This window comes from Abrus precatorius, unplaced genomic scaffold (genome assembly GCF_003935025.1).
Source record: "Abrus precatorius isolate BTA unplaced genomic scaffold, Abrus_2018 Scaffold2, whole genome shotgun sequence".
Taxonomy (NCBI): Eukaryota; Viridiplantae; Streptophyta; class Magnoliopsida; order Fabales; family Fabaceae; genus Abrus; species Abrus precatorius.
The window spans coordinates 32,565,679-32,587,741 of record NW_020874362.1 but is presented as its reverse complement, the minus strand read 5'-3'; the positions used below and the strand labels follow the sequence as shown (position 1 = coordinate 32,587,741).

The following is a 22,063-nucleotide window of genomic DNA, read 5'->3' as shown; positions in this document are numbered from 1 at the left end:
CCCTATTCCATGGGAAATAGTACCTCTATCAAAGCACACAAATTTCCTTCTGCCAATCAATTTTTTCTATTATAAATAATTTCTAAATTCCAAAGGGACTAAGAGCGCCACTAGCTCCCACATTTCTTGTGTTGAAATTTTAAAATACAATTCAAAAATATTTTTTTAACGATTTTGTTATGATTCATTTTTAAAGTTGAATTTAAGTAATTATTATTATTAAATTTTTATATTTTTAATATCATAAACTTTGTATTTTTTTAATCGAATATTTTTATTTTTAATATTTGACCTCCATCTCAAAATTTAATATTATTAATACATTAAATTTATAATTTTTGGAGTTATTATTTCAATACAATTAAATTAATTATAAGTTACGTGTAGAGGTGCAAATAGGCCAACACAAGTTAAGCTTCTTAACATAGTTTTCTATGAAATAAAATATTATAATTTCTATAAATTTTTCTTAGTATTTCATAATAATATAAAATTTTATTCTTGTATGATAAAAAAAATTATTTCCTTAATAATTTTTCTAATATAATTCTAATGATTGTTGCAAACCTGTTACTGTATGGACTTTTCAAAAAAATAAAAATAATAATTTATAGGTCTAAGTATTCCTTTAGTCTCAATTCTTTTACTAAGGTTTGATTTTGATTATCTTAATTTTAATTGTTTATATTTAGTCGTCCTACTTTTTCAATTATTTAAATTAAGTATTTCACCCAAAATTTCATCTAATGATTAATAAAAATATAACAAAATTATAATATATCATTAATTTATATAAATTTACAAAGAAAACAGCATATAAAATAATTAAATAAAAATAATTTTTTATTATATTTTATTTACTAATTTTATTTAAATATTAATTTGTGCTATTTAGTATGGAAAATAACATGTGAAAAATGACAAGAATTTGTCTTTTAGAGTTTTATTGGTTAAACATTAAATGATTAAAATTTAAAAAGAACATTTACTTGACGAAAATCATGTGATGGTGGCTGAAAACAATTTTTGTCACTTTCATGCTACATAAATTCATACTATTAAGCATTTTCCTTAAATAATTTATACATTTTTTTTATTAATTATACAAATCAATAATATTTCTGTTTTTTTATATTTTTGTTAGTTATATTAGATGAAATTTTAGATTGAGAAACTAAATATAAACAATTAAAACTAAACAGACCAATTATAATTAAATCTAATTTATAATTAGAAATAAAATACCATTCATAGACTCCTTGTGCCATTACGTTGCTATATATATATATAAAGCGTTGCTTTCCGATTTAAGAAATAGAAAAATATTTTATATGCTGAGCAATTAGGAAAGTCAAGTTTTTATTGAACCTTATCCACCATTATAGTTAGAGATAAAGAGTTTGTTTGACTACACAACATAATTAAATATTTATTCCATAATTTTTTGTCACATAAATGTTTATGGTATAAATTTAATCACAAAATTAATAAGCTAAAAAAATCTTATAACGAGTTATATACAAAAAAAATTATTGACATAAGGTAAAAATAATTTACGAAAATTAGAAGCAATTTTAACAAGTTTCCTGGATGCTCTTTCAACTACTCCTTAAAGCCTAACTTGGCAGGAAAAATACTAGAACATATACCTCATCCTAGAGTAAAAAATAACTGAAATTAAATTTATTCAATAATCAATCACAATCTTAATATTTTCAAAATATACATACCAAGTAAATATTAAATTAATAAAACTCAATTAATGTAACCAATCCTAAAATAATTAAATAAACTTCTCATTATTAAGATGAGAAATGAAAAATATAGAAGCCCATCCCACTCTAGCAAGGGTCAGTGCAGTTGCCACTTGCCAAGTGCGAACCCCCTAACTTAAAAAGTCTTTATCCCATAATGTGTACTGAAAAGTGAAAACATTATGGTATCTATTGAGGACACAAAGTTAATCAAATAATAATAAAAAAAATGATGAACGAATAAAGAATATTCACTAGATGCATTTCTCCTTTCTCGAGTCTGTAACAATACAAAATCCCCATGGAAATGGGGTATGCCTTCACAAAGCACAATGGAACCACAAAATAAATGTTCTGTACACGTCCTAAATCTAAGTTTTATACAGTTGGACATAGTAGATACAAAACCAATCGCCGAGTTCCCATATCATCATGTTGAGCCAGCAAAGCCATAAAAGCAATGGTGGGAACAGAACCAAAACGTGGTCACCCAATTTCATGTGCCACATAGCGCAGGCCATGCTACATGTCACATATGGAAACTAACTCTATACGGGTTGGTGAATACTCAACACGACATTCCGCATCTCAGGGAAGATGGAGACAAGTGCAAGTTCCAGGATTGCATAAGCAAGTTGCTTCACACATGTCGTAGACTAAAACACAACAAGATGATAAAATTGTTAGTATACACACGATACCATATGCTCAATAGCAAAACAAATTCTCAGAAATTAAATCCAAAAAGATAAAAAAAATAAAAAAAACTTTTCAAGCAGAATAATTCAAGGCAAACACAAGAATGGAGTTCGCACCAAATAAATAATTGAATACATCTAGGAGATGGAATATGGATTTAACCTGACTAAAGTAATATATATCCCTGGCACAACGTCTGTACTGCTTATGGCCGATTAAGCTGACTAAAGTTGTTGGAGCTCCATCTGGAAAAAACGGAGGCAATTTTTTCTGTCAAAGTCTGGGGATGTAAATTCTGAGAAAGGAACTGCTATTCACTTAAACCAACACAATATTCTGAAGACCGTAGAAAGAATGTGAAAATAGCATAACAATTCAAAGACCTTATTCACCAACTATATCAGTTCACCAGAAAACCTCTCTTTAGGAAAATACATTAAGAGCCAAAAATTTTCATAGCAACAACAACAACCAAGCCTTATTGTGAGGCCGGCTACATAATCACAAGATGCCATTGAGCTAAGTAAAAAACTAAATCTTTAGAAATCTGGTTAATTAAAATGTCTCTTTTAATAACTTTGTCTAAAGTTCTTTTGTGTTTCTTTCTATCTCTTTTTACTAGACTAAGAGTCATGTAGATTTTCATAGCAATATAAATAACATGAGATATGCATCTCAGTTACATAGAGGGAAAAATAAATGCATGCTGTAACTTTGTCCAACTACTATCACATCTAGTTCCAGTCATTGTAAACTTGCAATTAACCCTCTGTGGTCTAGTTATTCTTAAATTAATTATAGAAGTGTAGTGCCATTCAAGCAATGCGTGTGATTATGTAAGTTTAGCTGCCATTTGATCCAAATAACATATGACATAAAAAATTGAATGAACAAAAGTTTTAAAACTTACTCATTTAATATTAGAATTATATATATTTATTCATTTTTATCACTATGAAGTAATAACTAGATTAAACAATTTGAACCTTTGACAAACTATAATATTGCCTTTTTGTAGTCAATTTGTAAAATGAGTGCATTAAAAGGGTCTAATTACCAAATAACTCCACTCGTGACAACAGCAAATAAACCTTGAGGTGTCGGTGCAAATTACTCTAAGATAACAGGGTGTTTGAGCACTAGATTTTGAAGAAGAAAAAATATACAAGAAAGAAGATTAATTAATGGAAAACACTTGATAGTATGAATATGAAATCTGTACCCATCATATTCTGAAACGTGATAGATTTTCTCACTCTTATGGTTAACTTAAAGAAAATACACTGATTAGTTAGTTTTAATTTCATCATAATCCGAACATAATAGCACTTTTAAATAAAACTTCAAAGTGGAAGAATATCCAACAACAAATCTCATATCAATCAATGTTGGACGCTACAGGAAATAAAACTAACCAAACAGCAGTTTCTTGATGTCATTTGCTCTACGTGCAGCCTCAAGCTCTTGCTCAAAAGACCCTGAGTCAGGTTTTGTGTTGCTTCCACCAGATCCACTCACTGTTTGAGGAGCCTTTTGATCATCGTCACTGATTATCTGAGTCCCTACTCTTAAGAAAAATGTACCGCCAGGCCAGAGGACCTGAAAGCATGAGCACACAAGAAGAAACATTTGCACAAGTCAATGTAAATTGTTTTATAATTTTTTCTTTTTGACTGGAGATAATTCCACACAAGTTCAAGAAATTTGTATAAAGATATTTTGGATAAGTGTTTAGTCCTTCATCAGCAATCTTTGATTCGTAAAAATAGAAAGACTAGCAATAGAAAATTTATTTTCTTTGGATGTAACAGAAAACATAAAAGACAAAAACGACATGGGTATCACTTCATAATGCAAAATTTATTTAATTTATCACAAGTAACAAATATTGGCAAGTGAACAAAATAGAAACTGGAAGGCAGTTTTGACAAGTTAATAAAAAGATTTAAGATGAAAAAAGCTAACAAAATATTAGATCAAATGCAAATTAACAATAAAAAAAAACAGGTAGTGATTAGTACTATAAGAAATAAATTGGACTTAGCTCAATCCCAAAAGTTAGTTTTAGGGGAGACAATTGTCCAAGTCTTATAAGGACTGGACTACTGGAGTACTTTGGTCATATTCATAAACAATGCAAAACATCTTAATACACACACCCTCAAGCCTAGAAATGGACATTTGGACTGAATTTTGCAAGATAGGACATTTGTGCAGGTCATCAAGACTGGATAGATTTTACTACCATATTATAAATAGACTAAGCTTAACTCAACCCCAAAAGTTAGTTCTAAAGGGAGGATTTCCAAAAAACTTTCAGCCCAAGGTCTGTGCCTGTGCATTGGGCCAAACATCATAACTCAACCCCAAAGGGCTCTTGCATGAAGAGGCTTGTGATATAAAACCAATCTTGGGCCTCCACCACACAACTTAAGCTATGGATTAAGCTAAGGATATAAATAACTGAGCTTGACAAAAATGAAAGAGCCAATGATATTACGCAAATAGGTTATAGATTTTTCTTTTTAAATTTTGAAAGAAAAGAAAAATCGTAATAAACAAAGTTGGAAGCAATAAAGTAGCACAAAAAGAAACCAAAAAAACAAGAACAGGGAATGACATCAGTATTGAAAAAAAGCTCTCCAGTTTTGCAGCTCTAATAAAAACACTGCTTGACCAGAAATCAACTACATCCAGAGTACCTTTTGGCCTTTGATGAACACTTGGTTAGCTCTCACAACTTGAAGCAGTTTGGTTCAACTAGTTTAGAGCTTTCAGCAGGAGCAAAAAAGGGTAAAGCTTTACGACAGACCACCAAGTTATGCAGTTTTGCAGTGTTTTAATGGTGTGAAATGCTCAGATTTTTAAGGGAAACCTTAAAAATCCAGTTCTAAACAGGGCTTACTTGGTTTTGCATCTCTTCTTTTGGTACAAGATTGTTTATATGGCTCTACTTTGGTATACTGATGAGACAAATATTTTGTGCAATCATGGTGTCAATGAAAAACAGCAATTAGCCCATTACAATTATATCCAGAGCTTTACATGCACCATAAAACGGAGAAATGGTTATTTAATCAGGCTGTTGACAACCAAGTAAGCCTAGTTTTTACTACTGTTAATTTGTGTCACAAGCTTCATTTAATTACACCGAGTTGCCATAAAATGCCCAGTAAAAGATGTTTAAAGTATTTCTCAATGCTTACATCTTGGAGCCACCGAATACCTTGGGCAACAGTTTCCTCTCTCCGGAACCAATGAATCTGTCTCAGGAGCCAATCATCAATTGCATCTTCCATCACCAACTGTAATATCTGTTTTGATATCCAATAGACCTGTCTTCTGCAAGGACAGAAATGATAACATTAGCAACTAGTGAAATTAAACAAATTGACTGTGTCATGATACTTAATATTTTGTGCAGTCAAATCCATTTAGCCAAAAAGAAACAAAAGTTGAAGTATGACATAAAAGTTGAAACCAGCTGATTATTGGCCATGTATTATAAAAAAGGAGCTAACAAGAGCAGCTTAATTGGTAAATCATTCTTTTCAAATCAGGGGGGAATTGGAATGTAATATGTGACTGACAAGACTCCAGAAAGGATTCTATCAATAACTAGAGAAGAACTGGCAGATGAAAGAGTGAAAGCCAAGCGGCTTATTCATCTAGTGTATTAAACAGGAAAAAAAGAAAAGTCCTTCTTGATAATTATGGGTTTGGTATTCAAGTAAAAGTTTGAGCGAATAAATGTAGGCCAAAATCTAGTAGCATGTTTGGTTCAACTTAAATTTAGAAGAAAAAAAAACTCATTTATTTTTCAAAAGCTCTCTGAAGCTGAAAGAACTGTGATTATTTCTCCAAAATAAGCTAAACCAAACATGCACTAAATAGGTTTATAACAAAACAGAGACTAGATCTACATAAAAAGTCTTTCTTGGGGGAACTTTGGGCTTGAAGCATGGACAAAGCATAAATTGAACAGTCATCACTATGCTGTGCAAAATTTTAATTTATTATAATGACGAGAGGGTGCAAGGATCAGACTTTATTTCACTTCATCACGAAGGTTTATATAATTTCCCGGAGCCTAACATTCTAAAATCATGAGCGGTTAGGTGAAGTGCAAATCTCTAACAACATGCAAAATCACATAGAACATTGGTATAAGAATAAATTTTTTATACACTTTACAGTGTTACTGACAATATTTCTAGCATCTATTGACTTGAAAATTACAGAAAAACCAGATAGAGTAGTGTACCTTATCCAGCCTCTTTTTTTAAGCTGAAATATATTGTCGACCAAATTCAAAATGGGGACACTCACGTTAGCTGGGGCCCACTGCAAAAAGAAAAAAATCAAACTTATGAAAGTTCATAAAAAGGTTCTCCTCAAAAAATGAAGATGAAATGAAAGGATCCTGAAAACACTAAGCATAGTGAAATCCTATGTACAACTCCAGTCCTGCTTTTTTCTGGTTCTCAAACCACTATTCTTTCCCCCTAGAAGGAGAGAAGGGGAAAACAAGGGCCTAGAGACCACCAAGCATGTTTCCAAACTGTTTTTGAACACTAATATGTATTTCATGCTTCCTGACTTTTGCTTTTACTTTAAAAAAAAAATTACAGGAAACAATTTCTTTCCAAAGGATTTCATAACCATTTGAGGTCACAGGATCTTGAAGACCTGACCAAGTCTATGAAAGCTAGGATGCCTAATAATAGCTCAGATTCTTAAAATATTTGGTGGATACATGCTGATGGCACAAACAAAAACCCAAGCAAGTAAAACTATCTGCCTTCTAGCCAACTAATGAATAAACTCAGTTAAAGTACACATTTTTTTCTTACTTTTTATTTGGAGGGATCACTATTTGTATAAAAAAGGAAGGTACGGGAGCAACAGAAGTATTAATATTTTGTGGTTTTCATTATGTCTCAGTTATAAATGCTATTCCCAGCTTGACCAAATAAGCAGCATTCTAGTCAGCATCTTAGTCCCAAAATCAATAACCAGCTAATATATAAACTAAGCACACAGCAATAAATACCAGAGCAGAGAATCAAGTTTTTCAATCAACAACTAAAGTGCAATGTGGAATAAAAGAAAAACAAGTTGACTACACAGACCTCAGGTGGCACTCCAACTGGATCCAACAAATTATCTTGAATCAGAATGAAATTTGTAGGAGGAACATCATTGCCAATCCTAGCTTCTACCACCATATCACGCTTTCTATCAAGATCCAAGTTGCCAGACTCTCCACCATGGCTGTTCATTGGTGATGCGTAACCCTTTGAGATCAATGTATTGTCGGAATGCAATCCACTATCTTGTGTGACTTCTCTATCAATATTCTCATGGTCAAAATTGCTGTTCTTTTCACTTTCCTCATTATCAGAGCTTAACACACTCTCTGTAGCACCTTGCCTTGGAATACTCTTATCAATTTCATCTGCATTCCAGGACAAGTTCCATGCGGGAGATGTAGATGATCCCTCATTTATGAGAGATGATGAACCAACAACCTTTCGCATTAAACCATCTGAAACCCCTTTAAACTGGCGTACAATATCATCCACAGCATCATCGACGTTGACTGCTAATATAAAAAGTTCAAATGTTGAATTTGGAATAAATACAAAAATCTATACCTAAAAAAAATCATTTCCAAATTAGGATTGAGTTGAAAAATAAATACTTAAAATACCATAGGAAAACAAAGAAAGGACTGATTTTAGAACAAGAAAATGATAATTTTTCTGCGTCACAATCCTCTTATAGTTAGCCATATAGCAAACCAGTCCATGTTACAAAAATTATTGAAGAGAAAGGGTCTTCATGCAAAACATTTTCTATCATTTAGGCAAAAATAAATCCATTTAGAATTTTCTACAATAAAACAGTTTTTACTTCCAATAAAAACTCCACATCTATTAAAGACATAGAAGAGACATATATAATTTCAACAAATTTTTTTTATCATATAATAGAATACAGTAGCTGCCTAGGCCCCTTCTATCCTCCACAACAATGAAAGAAAATTTTCTATCTCATGGGCTTAAATCATCAAATAGCAGAAAAAAGGCATACTGGAACGGTACAGCAAGAAGCTTTCTCTCCACATCTATCCAATCTTTCTTTTTATTATTTTTTAATAGTAACTAGACTTTCAAAAGTTTAAGGACTACAGAGATTTAATAAACAGAACTGCCAATCAAAATTCCACTAACTCAAAAGATTAACAGCTTGGGCCACCAAACATAGAATAGCTACAGCTTGAGCACTTAATTGCAATATGACGACATAAAATCAAAAAGTTAGAACTTAGAACCAGTTACCTGCCAAGGTCTTCATCACTGAAGAAGATTTCCCAAAAGAGTAGTTCTTCAGGGGTAAAACACAACAAAAGTAGTTTGTTAGATACTTAGATTGTCATTTTTCACATCCAAAAGTACCAAGAAAAATTTATAAAAAAGTCACTCATCAGAAGTTCTGATAAGAAATACCAAGCAGACACACACCTTTGAGGAAACACTAAAGAAGTCCCATACTTCATGTTGTTCAGCAACATTAGCTATTGACAAGAGATCCTGAAGCAAGATGGTATAATTTAAGCAAAGACAAACTCATTTAATAAGAACAAAGGAAAACTGTCTTTTTAAGATTATGTTTTAGAAAAGGAAAAAGATACCTGGAGATATTTATCAAGCTGAATGCAACGTTGATGTACAAAGGCATCATCTGTGCTTGAGGAAAATATCCTTTTAGGAGGCAAATGTAATGTGTAATTTGGAATGTCTTTAAGATGCCGATGCAATCGCTCAAAATTCCTGTATCTGAATATCACCAAAAAAATTGTGGTTAAGAAAAACACATATAAAAAATGGAATAAAACAATTTTGATACTTGAACATATTTATTCTCTACAATGGAGCAGTTTAAACTCAAAATGGGGAAAGAGGCAAATTAGACCAAAAAAATCCTGGCATTTTATTTAATCGTTAGAACTCAAAAGTAAAAAACTTATGCTTTGTATAAACCCAATTCTAATTAAATTGTTTGTTAAATTTCAAAGAAAGATCAATCGTACACTCCCACTATTATAAAAAAATGTGAAAGGAGTAAACCTTCTTTTTACAAACCAAGTGTTATTTTGCGCATCAGTCACTGCAATCGAATAGACGGCAAAACATGTAGACCCAAGTTTCTCAAAATATGCTCCCACAACCTGCAATGTTTAAGTAGAGAAAAACAACAATCAGCAGGTATACCCAGAAGTGAAATCCATTCTGATTTATAAAAGGGTATGCCAGCACATTAAGAGATTCTAAATCAATTGACTTTTAAATACTATATCTGAAAATTATTACAGCCAAAAGAGCATACCCGGCACCGAAGCTTAGGAACTAACGGCCCCTCTTTCTTAACAATCATGTCAGAAGAACTCTTCGTCCGAAATCCTTCACCATGCCTCTCAAATTCAGGGTTGTAAAACTCTGAAATTATGGAGCCTCCTTCTTTATTAGGTTGGTTTCCTAAGGCAGAAGCACTATTTGACCTTTTTAGCATACTTTTATACCTATCAGAAGCAAGATCCCTTATACTTTCCATTTTATCAACTCCAAGCTCTCCTGCAAAAGATAATTCCTTATCAGGGTTTTGAGAAGTGTCTGAACTTTTTGCACTTCCAACATTTTGTAAGGCATCTGAACCCAAGGCATGCATTGGCGGCAGAGAAGAATTCCCCTCTGTAACTTCATACTTTCCACGTTTACTTGTTGATGTTTCCTGAGCCAACTTTCTATGAGGCAGTGAACTGTCTGTAACAGGACTCTTTGCAGGAAGATCCTGAATTCCAGTTTTGATAATTTTGTTTTCTTTCCTTTTGTAATTTCTTCCTTTTGTCCACATGTTCTCGAGATTCTCAGGCATAAGAATTTCAGTTCTCCTCTGAGTTGCAACCTCCAACATTAGTGCCCAATCCACTGGCCTGACCTGTGAAGATTCATGATGGATAGTGTTATATTGTAATGACGTTCCTCCCTGATCGTTCATTTTAGCCAATATCATATCAGTTCCTTGATTCAAAGATGGATGCTTATCAGAGGCTGTGATATTGTTGTGTCCAGCCTCAGTAGCAACAGAATGACCATGATGATGACTTGCTACATTAGTCGACTGAAAACTGCCCATCCCTTTTGTACCATCATCATTAAGGAGAAGAAGAAGAGATTCAATCAGCTCATTAATATACCTGATCATCAAGATAAATATATTATTATGAATGGGAATTGCAAAAATTATAAAGAAACTTAACTAAAATGCTACTCCAATTTTTACAGTCTTGGAGATGACCAATAATATGATATGTTTATTTAAGGCACAAATGCTCTGAACAATGTTTTACTCTTTTAACCCTACATATAAATTTTTAAATTTAGAAATTGCTCTTTGATAAAATAGGAAGGCTTAACAGATGAAAGATTGGGAAAACCCAAAACCATTGATTTAAAATGGAAACACAATGATTATGAATTTATGATTAGCAAGTACAATCATAAATTCAGTATATACATATCTCAACACAGGAATGAATTAACAAGTCCTTTCCTTATACTATTTTTTTTCTAGCACACTCAACCTAACAACACCCACAATTGCATAATATTTTCCACTGAACTCTGCTCTGACATTCAAAATAGGCCATTACTTTTTGCACCTCGTTAATTTTTCACTAATTACACCACACTTGTTTTTTATTATTTAAATTTTTTACCCAAATCAACCTTCAGTATTTCAAACTAATACATCCCTTTGCTTCCTGCAACTGTTCTTCTTCCTCTGCATTAACTCCTCTCCTTTTGTGTTTGTGGGTTTATTTTTCATCAAGAAGCAACTGGTTATCTCCTGTGTCAATTACATTTATATCTCTTATTCCGAAGTCATAGAAAGGAATTTCTGGAAATAAACATCCACAAGGCATCAAATAATGTATCAGAATCTAGTTTTTGGAACTATTTTTTAAAGAGTAACTCTTTCTGGAACTTAATCTCCAAAAATGGTTCTTTCGTACTTGTACCTTGTTTAAGATACATCTTACACATACTGTTGATGCCATACTCCAAAAGTTTTTCATGTTATATCCATGTTTATTGCTAATGTTTTGTATGCAGTTGGCGAAAGTGTGGATCATGATTTTCTTGGGTCTTAAAGAAAAATGATAATTGTGGTGTTCTGATGAGAGGGTTTTATACTTTTATTGAGACTTTTTTTGTAGTATTGGAATTTATCATATTAGGCAATCTTACGATTAAATGGTAGTTCAAGAACAAAAAGCAACAAAATAATTTAAAGGGGTGAAAGAATAAAAAAAAATGGGTGCAAAAAGCAACTCCCTTCAAAATATATAAAACTTGGTATTGTCCCAGTAGCTACCCTTTCACTTTTCAACCTTCAACCTTATCATACATAGCCTCACACTTTGTTCCAGTCTAATAGTTTTAAATCTACAGCTCAAAAGCACAGAAGCCAGAACAGAACAAAATCACTTTACACATTCTTGGTAAAGCATAAATACGAGAAGGTGGATGATAAATGTATTGATACTCTAGGACAAAACACTGTTTGAAAATCATTTCCATTCCTCCCTCTATTTTGCACCTTCCCACTTTTCCACCTAACCGCACAAGCCATAAATATGATTTCAACAAAGACTGATAAAAAAATACCCCCTATGTTTCTAAAAACAGACAACTTTAAATCTTGAATGGAGCAACCCCTTCTATGAAGTATATTATCATATTTGTTATGATATACCTCTCCAAAAATGAATTATAATTCTTACAGACAAAATATAAGACAAAATACTCAACAACATACCCAGGGCTTGCCAAATTCATAATAGGCTGAATTACCAAACAAGTTAAAAGTTCCCGAGCTATAGAACGAATGACAGGACACTGAGCTTCTCGTTGTCTCAGTACTGTAGCTATAACAGCACTCATTAGCCGCTGAAGAACCTACAAAAGAGCATTCATTAGATATGATACAAGACATAATTCTCAAAAAAATATATATATCATTAGAACACTCCACTCACACCTTGTACTCACTCTCAGGAGATATTAGTGCTGGATGAAGCTCCTTGGAATTCAACAGATGGAATTTCAATCTGTCATCCCTTTCCTCAGAAGATAATGTTTTCATGACATCAACACCTATAGCAGCTTGATTTCTTCTGAAAAGTTCTAAGTGATCACCTACTAAATCAACTAAGTCTCTGAAATGCAAAGGAAACAAAAGACAATTAGAAGTTTTCATAATGCTTTCTCTCAGACAGCAAATATAGGAGGAGGGAAACCAGAAACCTTGTCAGCAAATCAACCAGATTTATGTCTTTAACCCTTCCTGATATTTCAGCTAGAACATCCATGATGATTGCATGTATCTGCTGAGGAAACTCCTTATCTGGAGTAATTTCTGAGTACCACAAATCAACCACAAAATCCTTCAATATCTTATCAACGAAATCGCTCATCGCAGCCTCCACAACAGGAGAATCAATTTTCCTCTTCCATTTTGCAGGGGGAGTCACACTAGATAGCCGCGGATCATTCGAGGATAACTGTTTTTTCTCCAAATGAGATAGATAAGTCTGCGATCTAGGCTGTTGAACCTTCCAACGGAACTCCACCTTATTGAAAAGAATGCGCAGCCCCGCAACAAAAAGGATCGACATGGGTACATTCATCCACATTGATTTACTTGTATCTACGATATGACACAAAATCATCATTCATACAAAATATGAGTACAAAGAAAAAAAGAAAAGCAGGGCAATTGAATGATAATTATAATATATTCTTCCCTTCTTTCCTAGTAAAAAAGACAAAATCACACAAACACTTGGTTTTAAGTCATAACTAAAACCACCCAAACACTTGAACACTTGAAAACAAACCCAAACAGTCATAGTCAGTTCAGTTCATGAATGAAATTCCACACTTACCAAAGAGCATTAATAAACACTAAGCAATAAATGCAAAATTGGTAAAGCATGAGCTACTAATTCCAAAATTGAAATCAGAATTGGGAGAGTAAACAAAAACGGAGATTCATTCCCTAACAGCAAAATAGAGACTAAAAAATCAATGGAAAAGAAAACTTACGAGTTAGAAAATAAGAAACGGCAAATATACAGAGGGCCCACCAGAGAGTGCGGAGCTTGGCCTCATGGATCAGATCATTCACACTCTCCATGCCCTTCTTGAAGATACTAGAAATCACGCTCTCTTCGATTCAATTTCGATTCCTTCGGGGAATTTCAGGAAACAACAACAACAAAACCTGGAACTAGACAATAATGTTCTTTGTGACTTTATGAGCTGGTCTCTCCTTAAACAATTAATTAGACATGCGAAGGATCGAAGAGAAGAGAAGGGAAGGGAAGGGGATAATGCTATGATAACGTGCGTGACATATATACTATTGTGAATATCCCATTTCCGGGGACTAAAATTCTTTGCGTATTATAGTCAATTGAAATTACAAAATTAACTCAGTTGTCTCTCTTAATCTATATTCTCAATTAATAATTAAAGCCTAATCTCTTCAAATAATAAAAGATCAATAAACCTAACTTTTATTTTTAATTAAATACTTTTTATGAAATAAACTCATGTCGATATATCTTAAAGATTCCATTATTTATCAAACTCGCATCCTTAGCTTTTCTCATATAATAGATGACTTTTTGTTAATAATATTTTTTTCTTTTCTTCCTTTCAATTTTTTTTTTCTTTTCTTGTTGAGTCTCCGTTCTGTTGCGATCGTTTCTGCGGACTTTTCAAGTTGTTTCCTTATTGGACAAAGTGCTCATCCCCAAGCTCCGGGAGATCGAATTCAACTTCATCATAATTATGATTAAAAAAAATGTGTTCAGGTGACAGGTTAAATTAAATAGTTATTTAATAAATACATTAATATACATATATATATATATATATAGTTATTTAAACATTTATACATGGTATATATATATATATATATATATATATATATATATATATCATTAAAATAAGTTAAATTAAAAGAGTTTATAAGAGTTATAATATTATATTGAATTATTTATTTTTCATATACTATAATGTCGCATGATATTTTATATAAAAAAATAATTTATAATTTTATTTATTTTATTATATATCACTTTTTTTGTATTGTAAATATTTAAATTATTTTTATAATTATTTTTCAATATTTTTCAGAAAATAATTTTTTATATATGTTAAATAAAGAAAATAAAAACATTAATAATAAATACTTAATATCGTCATCAAAATGTTTATTTTGATAATATTAAAATATTATAAATAAAATTAGTAGATGTTAGTTTACGTAACAAGTGACTCGATTTTGTTTAAACAAATTATTGAATTCGAGTTTTTGTGTATGTAAAAAAAATTTAGTGACAAACTTATGCACTATATTTAAGTGTGATTCAAGTCGAATCTAAATTAAATTTGATGAAAAAAATATTATAAATAAATATTTTATTTAATTAAAAATTCTAACTACAGTATCTGAAATATTTCTCTTATTTATTATTTTTATTTTTATAAATTCAATGCTTTAACTATATTTTATGAAATTTTTGTTTATTCTATCTGTATGTTACTTGACTCTAACCTTTTTTTAGCTATTTTTTATATTTTTATAATTATTTTCCAATACTGAACAAATATATAAAAAAATATGCTAACTTTTAATAAGGTATAAATTTTTTATTATATATGTTAAACAGAGAAAATAAAATTATATATTACTATAATACTAATCATCATAAGAACAACTTTTTATTTTGTTTATATGATATTAGTTAAAATTTTAAAATTTATAAATAAAAGAGTAAAATAATTTTATTTACATTTAGACTGTATTAATTTTTTTCATAAAGGCTTAAATTATAAACAAATTATTAAATTTAATAAATTTTTAATATAAATTTAGATCACATATTATGAATTGATTCTTCTACGAAGATAAATAGACATTATTTATTTTATTAATTAATAGCTATTAAGCAATTACTATAATATATAAAAAAAATATCACGTCCGCAAATAGGTTTATAAATCAAATACTTTAAATTTTTTAACTTTTTGTATACACTTAAAACTAGTTTAATTTTTAAAAATATTTATAATATTAACTCTTTAAAACATTAAAATATATTTGTATGCAATAAATAAATGGAGTAAAAAAGAACTGAGAAAATTTTAACACCTCTAAGTTTATATGAAGATAGGGAGGATGAAGAGGGGGCCTCACACGTCAAAATACTATTATTTTAGAGTGAAAATTAACTAAAAAAGAGGGTAGGCATGGGAATTTGTTTTCTTGTTTCTAAAAAATATTAAAATAATAAAATAAAAATATTTTTTATCAAGAAAATTAAAAAACATTTTTAATTTTAATTCATATAAATATTAAATATTTTTACTTTATGTTTACTCTATTTCTTTCTTTTCTATTTTTTTCTTTATTTCATCTTTCATCCAAATAGATCTAAAAAACATACAGAGATTTTTATTTTGAGGCATAAATTAATAAATTTCTTATAAAAAAAATCATTATTTGATATTATAACTTTGAAATAATTAATTTGATATCAAATAAATTTTTAAATACTAAATTAATATTTTAATTTTTAAAAGTAATTTATAATAATTTATATATCAAAATAAAGTCTAAGACAAATAATGAAATATATAATATTATAATTTAGTTAGAATACATTGATAATATAATTTTATTTATACTATTATTCAATAATAATTATTTTTGTAGTAGTAATTGATGACTTTTATTATGATTAATTTTAACGTTTTATTTTATTTATAAAATAAAATTTTGTAAACCAATAATATATTAAAATAAAACGTTTTCGTATTATTTGGTTTAAGTAAAGAGAACGGGAGAGGAGGGGAGAAATATTTTATAATACTTTTATATTTAGTTTAACATTTTGAAAGAAATAAGAAGGGAGAAAGGAAGAGAGCAGATATCTTCATCGGTCAACTTTAGGTCAAATAAATTGTTTTTTATTTTCTTTTTTTATTATTAAATGAGAGAGAAACTTGTTTTACTTAATTTTCATTTTAAGTAAAAATAGAAAATATAATTAAGAATATGTTGGGTTAAGTTTTACAAACCGTGTTCTGTAATTAAAAACATTCTCTAAATATGTCCCGATTCTGAAAATAAGAATAATATTTTTCTACGTTTTCTTTGATTAGTTTTAAAAATTATTACATCATAAATATTGAAAACTTTATATAATTGGTGATTAGCGTTATCACAATTTTATTTTTGACAAACAACATTTTTTGTGGGTGTTGTTTTGTAACTTAAAAATTTTCCACTTCGAGTCATTCAAAAAAAAGTAAAAGCTTGAACATGTGACGTGTTGAAAGATTGTATTCTATTTTACTCAATCAACCTATTGAGGTTATTCAAAAAATATTATTTGATTTACTCATAATTTAATAGACTGAATTAATTAAATTATAATCTAAAAACTTATTTGTTTATATTTTTAAATTATCTACACCTATGTATATTAAATGCACTATTCTTAAATAAAAGTATTTTTAAAAATTATCTTAAATGATAATGACACTTTCTTTGTAACACTGGTTAAATTTTATTGAAATTATAAAAAAAATATGAGTTTCACTTTTTTTCACTTTTAAATTAATGTTTTTTCATTTTTTTTATTTTTTAGTAAATTTTAGTCTATAGTAAATAGTGTGTGAGAAATTATGTTACCAACATTTCTCTTATAAAAATATATATAATTTTAGTTCAAGCCTTATCATTTAATTAAACATATTTTAAAATTTAAAATTTATTATTTATTATTTTGGCAAGTGTATTTTTTAATTTAATATTATTTAAAATAATAAAAATATTTTAGTTTTTAAAAGTATTTTTAAATATGTGATAAAAGAAACTTAATAAAAAACTAATAAATATTAATTTTTATTAAAAATTATAACACTAAATATTTTTAATGTGTTAAATTTTGTGATTTTTAATAAAATTGTCTTACATGTAACACATTAAAGAGTATTTTAAATTTTTAAAAATACTTATATACTATACACACAATTACTACTCTTTCCGTTATTTTTAGTTGACATTGAAGATTTTACATAAGTATTTAAAAAATTGATATTTTAAATTTCATAAAAAATTATTATTTAATTGTTTATTGTATCATTCATTTATATAAATTAATATGCTGCTTATTTATTATTTCTATCATATTAATATTCATTATGAAGAGTAAAGTTATAAATAAAATATTAATTTCTTATTAATTATATAAAATATAAATAAATAAATAAGTTGCTAAAGTGCTAAAAAAAGAAATTAAAAAACGAAAACACCGTAGACAACGGCAAGAGGGAAATGGGATGAGAGGCATAAGAATTGGTCATATTTGCGCACACCGATTCTGACAAACCGCAGCACTCTTATTGGTAAACCCTTTATTTTCAGTGCAACAATTGGCTCTACTCAGCCACGTAGGAAAAGTGCACCCACTTCACCAAAAAGTGCAAGCACCAATCAACGCTAAATATCTTCTCCAAATATCTTCTCCAATTATCATCCAAGGATTCTATTTTTGGGTCGATGGATTAATTAAATTTTTATTTCAATAATGGTTTTTTGAATTTTTAAATAATTTTTTAATTAAAAATATATTTAAAATAATTAAATAATTAAATAATTTATCTTTGTAATTCAATTAAATTATAAAATTAAAGCAAAATTTTATTTTTCTTTTAAGAAAACATAACATATCGAGTTTTCTGAATTTTTTCTACGTGTTCAGGATACGTTAAAAATAAGAATAAAAAAATCTACAACAATATCATCCTTATCCAAATCGAGAAACTCCCACAGAATTTCAAAGTATTTAATAATATCTTGTTTCTCGCGTCATTCATTAGCCCTTATCATTAATAATACCACGCACTCTCTTTCGGTTTTCATTTGCTTGTTTTCAATCTCATCCTTGTTATAGAAGAAGCACACGCAGTTTTCTAATCGTAATACTCAACTATGAAGGCAACACTGCTTCGCCCTGGTTCCTCTCCTTTGCTTCTCGACGCACATAGCAACCGAACCTCATCAACGAGACACGCTTCCTTCGTTTGTTGTTCATCGAGGAACCAACCTTACATCCCAAAGCTCGAACCTTTTAGCCGAACCAAGTTTGAAAGGGCCGTTAAAGACCCTCCTTTGATAGAAAAATCTGAGAAAGAGCTCTTAGGTTCGTTACGTCCCTCTCTCTTTGATTTCTTCAAATTTAACAACTTTATAACGATTCTAAAGAACCCTTTTTGGGATTTTTAATTGGGGTATCTGTTTTTTTTTTTTTTTTTTAGTTATTGTTTATTTTCTCCCTTTGATGTGTTCTTTCCTTTTTTCATTTTCCTGTGATCTGATTAAAATTGATGACCCTCTATGCACTTCCTTGGAAATAAGAAATCTAATTACAGATTTTGTTGTGATCTGTTGTTGTTTGCTGTAAATTCATTATTGTGGTATTTTTTTTTCCCTTTGCAGATTATTGTTCAACGCTTGAAGGTGACGAATCCTACAGTTGCTGGCAGGCTTATTTTGAGCTGAAGGATCTTGAAGTATGCCATTAATCTTCTTTCTGCAGTTTGTGGTGGTGTTGATGTTGTTCGTTTCCTTATTTGGCTTTATTTCTTTGAAAACGAGCTTTTTTGAATAAATTTATTTCTCTTTTAAATTTGTCTAAGAATGATTACCAGAGGAAGACTTCTCTGCCCCCGTGGAACATTGGATGGGAAAATAACTTGAAAAAATTAACAGAAAGTGGTAGCACAAAACCTTAAAAAAAAATTATACGTAATTTTTTTATGAATTTTTCTAACCAGTGTTGGATGAGAGATTTTACTAAATAAACGAGAAGTTTTGTTAACCACAAATAGTAGTTAAAAATTTAATAAGTAAAAATTATATTAATAATTATAATAAAAGCGCATTAATAAATTTTAAAGTTTTGTAAGAATAAGCTTAAGTATTTAGAAATAGTAAAATTTTATTATTATTAAAGTTATAAAATACGATAAATATTTATAATTAAAAAAAACTAATTTCGAAAGTTTAAACTCAATTCTAATGCCCTAAGGTTAGCATTTAGGTTATGGCATCTTTAAGTAAGACTGTATTTGAGTCTCAATTATAAAATTCCCAAGCTGTATTCATTTTTGAAAAAGCATCTAGATATTCATTGGTGTCTTAATTATGTATGGACATTTATTGACTTTGATTAACCAATCTATACTTGCTTGTAATGATTTACAGAAAGAGAGCCCAAAAGAAGAGGTAGAGAGGTTGATCCTGGAGACAGGTGGTGTAAAATCCTTAATAGGATGTTTACATGGGATTGCAATTATGCATAAACTAAAGAAGAACGAAATAAGTTTAACTAAGGGTGTAAAATTAGGAGGAGGAGAAAGACTGTGTCCCAAACCAGATGGATTGCCAAAATCAGCTGATGAGTTGATGGAAGAGGAGGAAGCTAGAATGCCTGATTCGCCATATACTAAGCTTCTTAGAAGTATGGGAAGGTTCCCTGCATGGTATTCTCCTGCTCCTGACCATGAAACAGATTGATGATTATTGATTACCATATGAGGAGACTAGTTATGTGAATGTGCACCACCAACCAAGTGGACTAGGAATAACCCCACCATGTGATGGATATGGGTGTAAATTTTGGGCCTTTTCTACTTATGTAATTAATTACTTTTCATAATTTTAAATTTCATATATGTTTTTTATTTTAGGAAATGGTTAATTTGGGGGATAGTTTTAATTACTACCAGGTGACTGGATCTGGAATGGGTATAAAATCCTGTGTGGGTTTGTTTTAGTAAGTTGTGACTTAGAAAAGATCCAAGATTGTGTAAGCTTTTTTCTAAAGTTTTTCTTATTACAATTGTGGGTACTATTTTTGTGAACAAGTTGTGGGGATTACTACTAATCATGATTTGTAAATTAGCTTTTTCTTAAGTCATGTTTTTTCTTCATTTTTATTTTTTAATTATAATTTAATTCTTATACTTAATATACTAAAAAATTGTTGCAATTTAATCTTTACATAATAAATATTTCCATGTTAATCCTAGGCGTTTGAAGTCTTCTACATGCATTAGATGAGAATGATCAAAATGTATATAAAAAAATATTTGTGTGTAGATTAAAACATAAATTTTAATTATAAAATTTAATATAAAATTAAGTATTAGTTATAGGGACTAAATATAAATTCTAATAAGAGATTAAATGTTTTTGGACTTAACTTTTGAACTTGTTTGAAAAAATAAAAGATGCTACAAAAAATTACAAAATTTTAAAAGATTAAAAATTTATGTTTTTAAATAAAGTTATATGTAATTTCATATTTTAAAAATCGTAATTTTTTTCTTATATTTTTTAAAAATATTCTATAAAAAATATTAGTCTAACATTTTATTCATTTATTTAAAGATATAATAAAAGACAAAGATTTAAAATAAAAACTTTTACCTTTAAAACTGACTTTAAATAAATTTAACTCTAAAAATTGAGATTAATAGAATTTATAAAATAAATTAATTTCTTTTATTAGTTAAATATTAATTGTGGTTTTTAAATATAATTGAATTGTAATATAAATATTTTCTCAACTTGTTTGATATCTTATATTTTTTTTAAAATTATAGTTAGTTAAAATATTTATTTGATTTTTGTAATTGACACTTATTCATAAATTAATGTTATATTTAAAAATTTATAATTTAGTTTTTATATAACTTTTTTATGTTTTGATTCTTCCATTTAGAATCTTTAATGCATATTAAAACGAAAAAAATTAATTAAAAATGATTTTCTCGTATAAAAATTAAATTATGATTTTTTAGAAATCAAATTAAAAAAATCAAATAACGAAATTTTTAATTTAACCTATTTTTTTACTTCCTTGTTCCTCGGACTTCTACTTCTTTTGTTGGGACTTGCAACCAAGTCTACTCATGCAGCATTTACCACAAGTCATTTCTTTTTCTTCTTTTTAATTCTCTTCTTTTCTTTTCTTTTTTAATATATATTTTAAAACACTTTTATTTCTTTATTTTTATTCGCTTTTCACTAATGGGGCAATGTTTGCGAAACCTTAGACCTATTCTTTGGAATAATCATTTGCAAAATTGAAATTACCACCATCCTTCTGTTATAAGGTACACTTTTTTAACATATTTTATAATGCATGTATATTATTTTTAATACATTTTTTTTTATGTGACTTGAATTTATTAACATATAAATGTTTATAATAATCAATATTAGTATTTTATGGATTTTCGGATAAAAAATTCTGTTAAATTGAGACTTATTGATGATAGTATAATTTTTTAATATAAAGTTTGATTTAAATATATTGATAATAAAGATTGATTATTCGATCATGGGTTATCATGTCAATAAGAATACTTAATTTTTAGTAATAATTAATATAAAAT

At 28.9% G+C, this 22,063-nt stretch overlaps 2 protein-coding genes across 2 annotated transcripts; one reads left to right on the top strand and one right to left on the bottom strand.

Annotated features, from left to right (window-relative positions):
- Positions 1 to 1,670: 1,670 nt before the first annotated feature.
- Positions 1,671 to 13,962, bottom strand: LOC113857505. The gene is made up of 15 exons (XM_027489480.1): positions 13,628 to 13,962; positions 12,827 to 13,229; positions 12,561 to 12,738; positions 12,339 to 12,478; positions 9,846 to 10,713; positions 9,587 to 9,687; positions 9,151 to 9,295; positions 8,981 to 9,049; positions 8,798 to 8,843; positions 7,586 to 8,055; positions 6,718 to 6,797; positions 5,660 to 5,795; positions 3,869 to 4,052; positions 2,616 to 2,698; positions 1,671 to 2,410 (listed from the first exon to the last, which is right to left on the bottom strand). Exons 1-15 carry the CDS (start codon positions 13,716 to 13,718, stop codon positions 2,303 to 2,305), a joined length of 3,102 nt encoding a protein of 1,033 aa, XP_027345281.1. The 5' UTR covers positions 13,719 to 13,962; the 3' UTR covers positions 1,671 to 2,302.
- Positions 13,963 to 18,437: 4,475 nt separating this feature from the next.
- LOC113859002 (CCG-binding protein 1) lies at positions 18,438 to 20,577 on the top strand. Its single transcript, XM_027491819.1, has 3 exons — positions 18,438 to 18,801; positions 19,098 to 19,171; positions 19,866 to 20,577. Exons 1-3 carry the CDS (start codon positions 18,591 to 18,593, stop codon positions 20,175 to 20,177), a joined length of 597 nt encoding a protein of 198 aa, XP_027347620.1. The 5' UTR covers positions 18,438 to 18,590; the 3' UTR covers positions 20,178 to 20,577.
- Positions 20,578 to 22,063: the final 1,486 nt, after the last annotated feature.

Excerpts from the sequence above, each read along its gene's own strand:
- LOC113857505 (XM_027489480.1), bottom strand. The coding sequence starts at position 13,718 with ATGGAGAGTGTGAATGATCTGATCCATGAGGCCAAGCTCCGCACTCTC. Across the intron at positions 6,798-7,585 it reads CAGTTGGAGTGCCACCTGAG|TGGGCCCCAGCTAACGTGAG; the intron begins GTCTGTGTAGTC and ends TTCTTTTTGCAG. Across the intron at positions 2,411-2,615 it reads ATATATATTACTTTAGTCAG|TCTACGACATGTGTGAAGCA; the intron begins GTTAAATCCATA and ends GTTGTGTTTTAG.
- LOC113859002 (XM_027491819.1), top strand. The coding sequence starts at position 18,591 with ATGAAGGCAACACTGCTTCGCCCTGGTTCCTCTCCTTTGCTTCTCGAC. Across the intron at positions 18,802-19,097 it reads ATCTGAGAAAGAGCTCTTAG|ATTATTGTTCAACGCTTGAA; the intron begins GTTCGTTACGTC and ends TTCCCTTTGCAG. Across the intron at positions 19,172-19,865 it reads TTGAGCTGAAGGATCTTGAA|AAAGAGAGCCCAAAAGAAGA; the intron begins GTATGCCATTAA and ends AATGATTTACAG.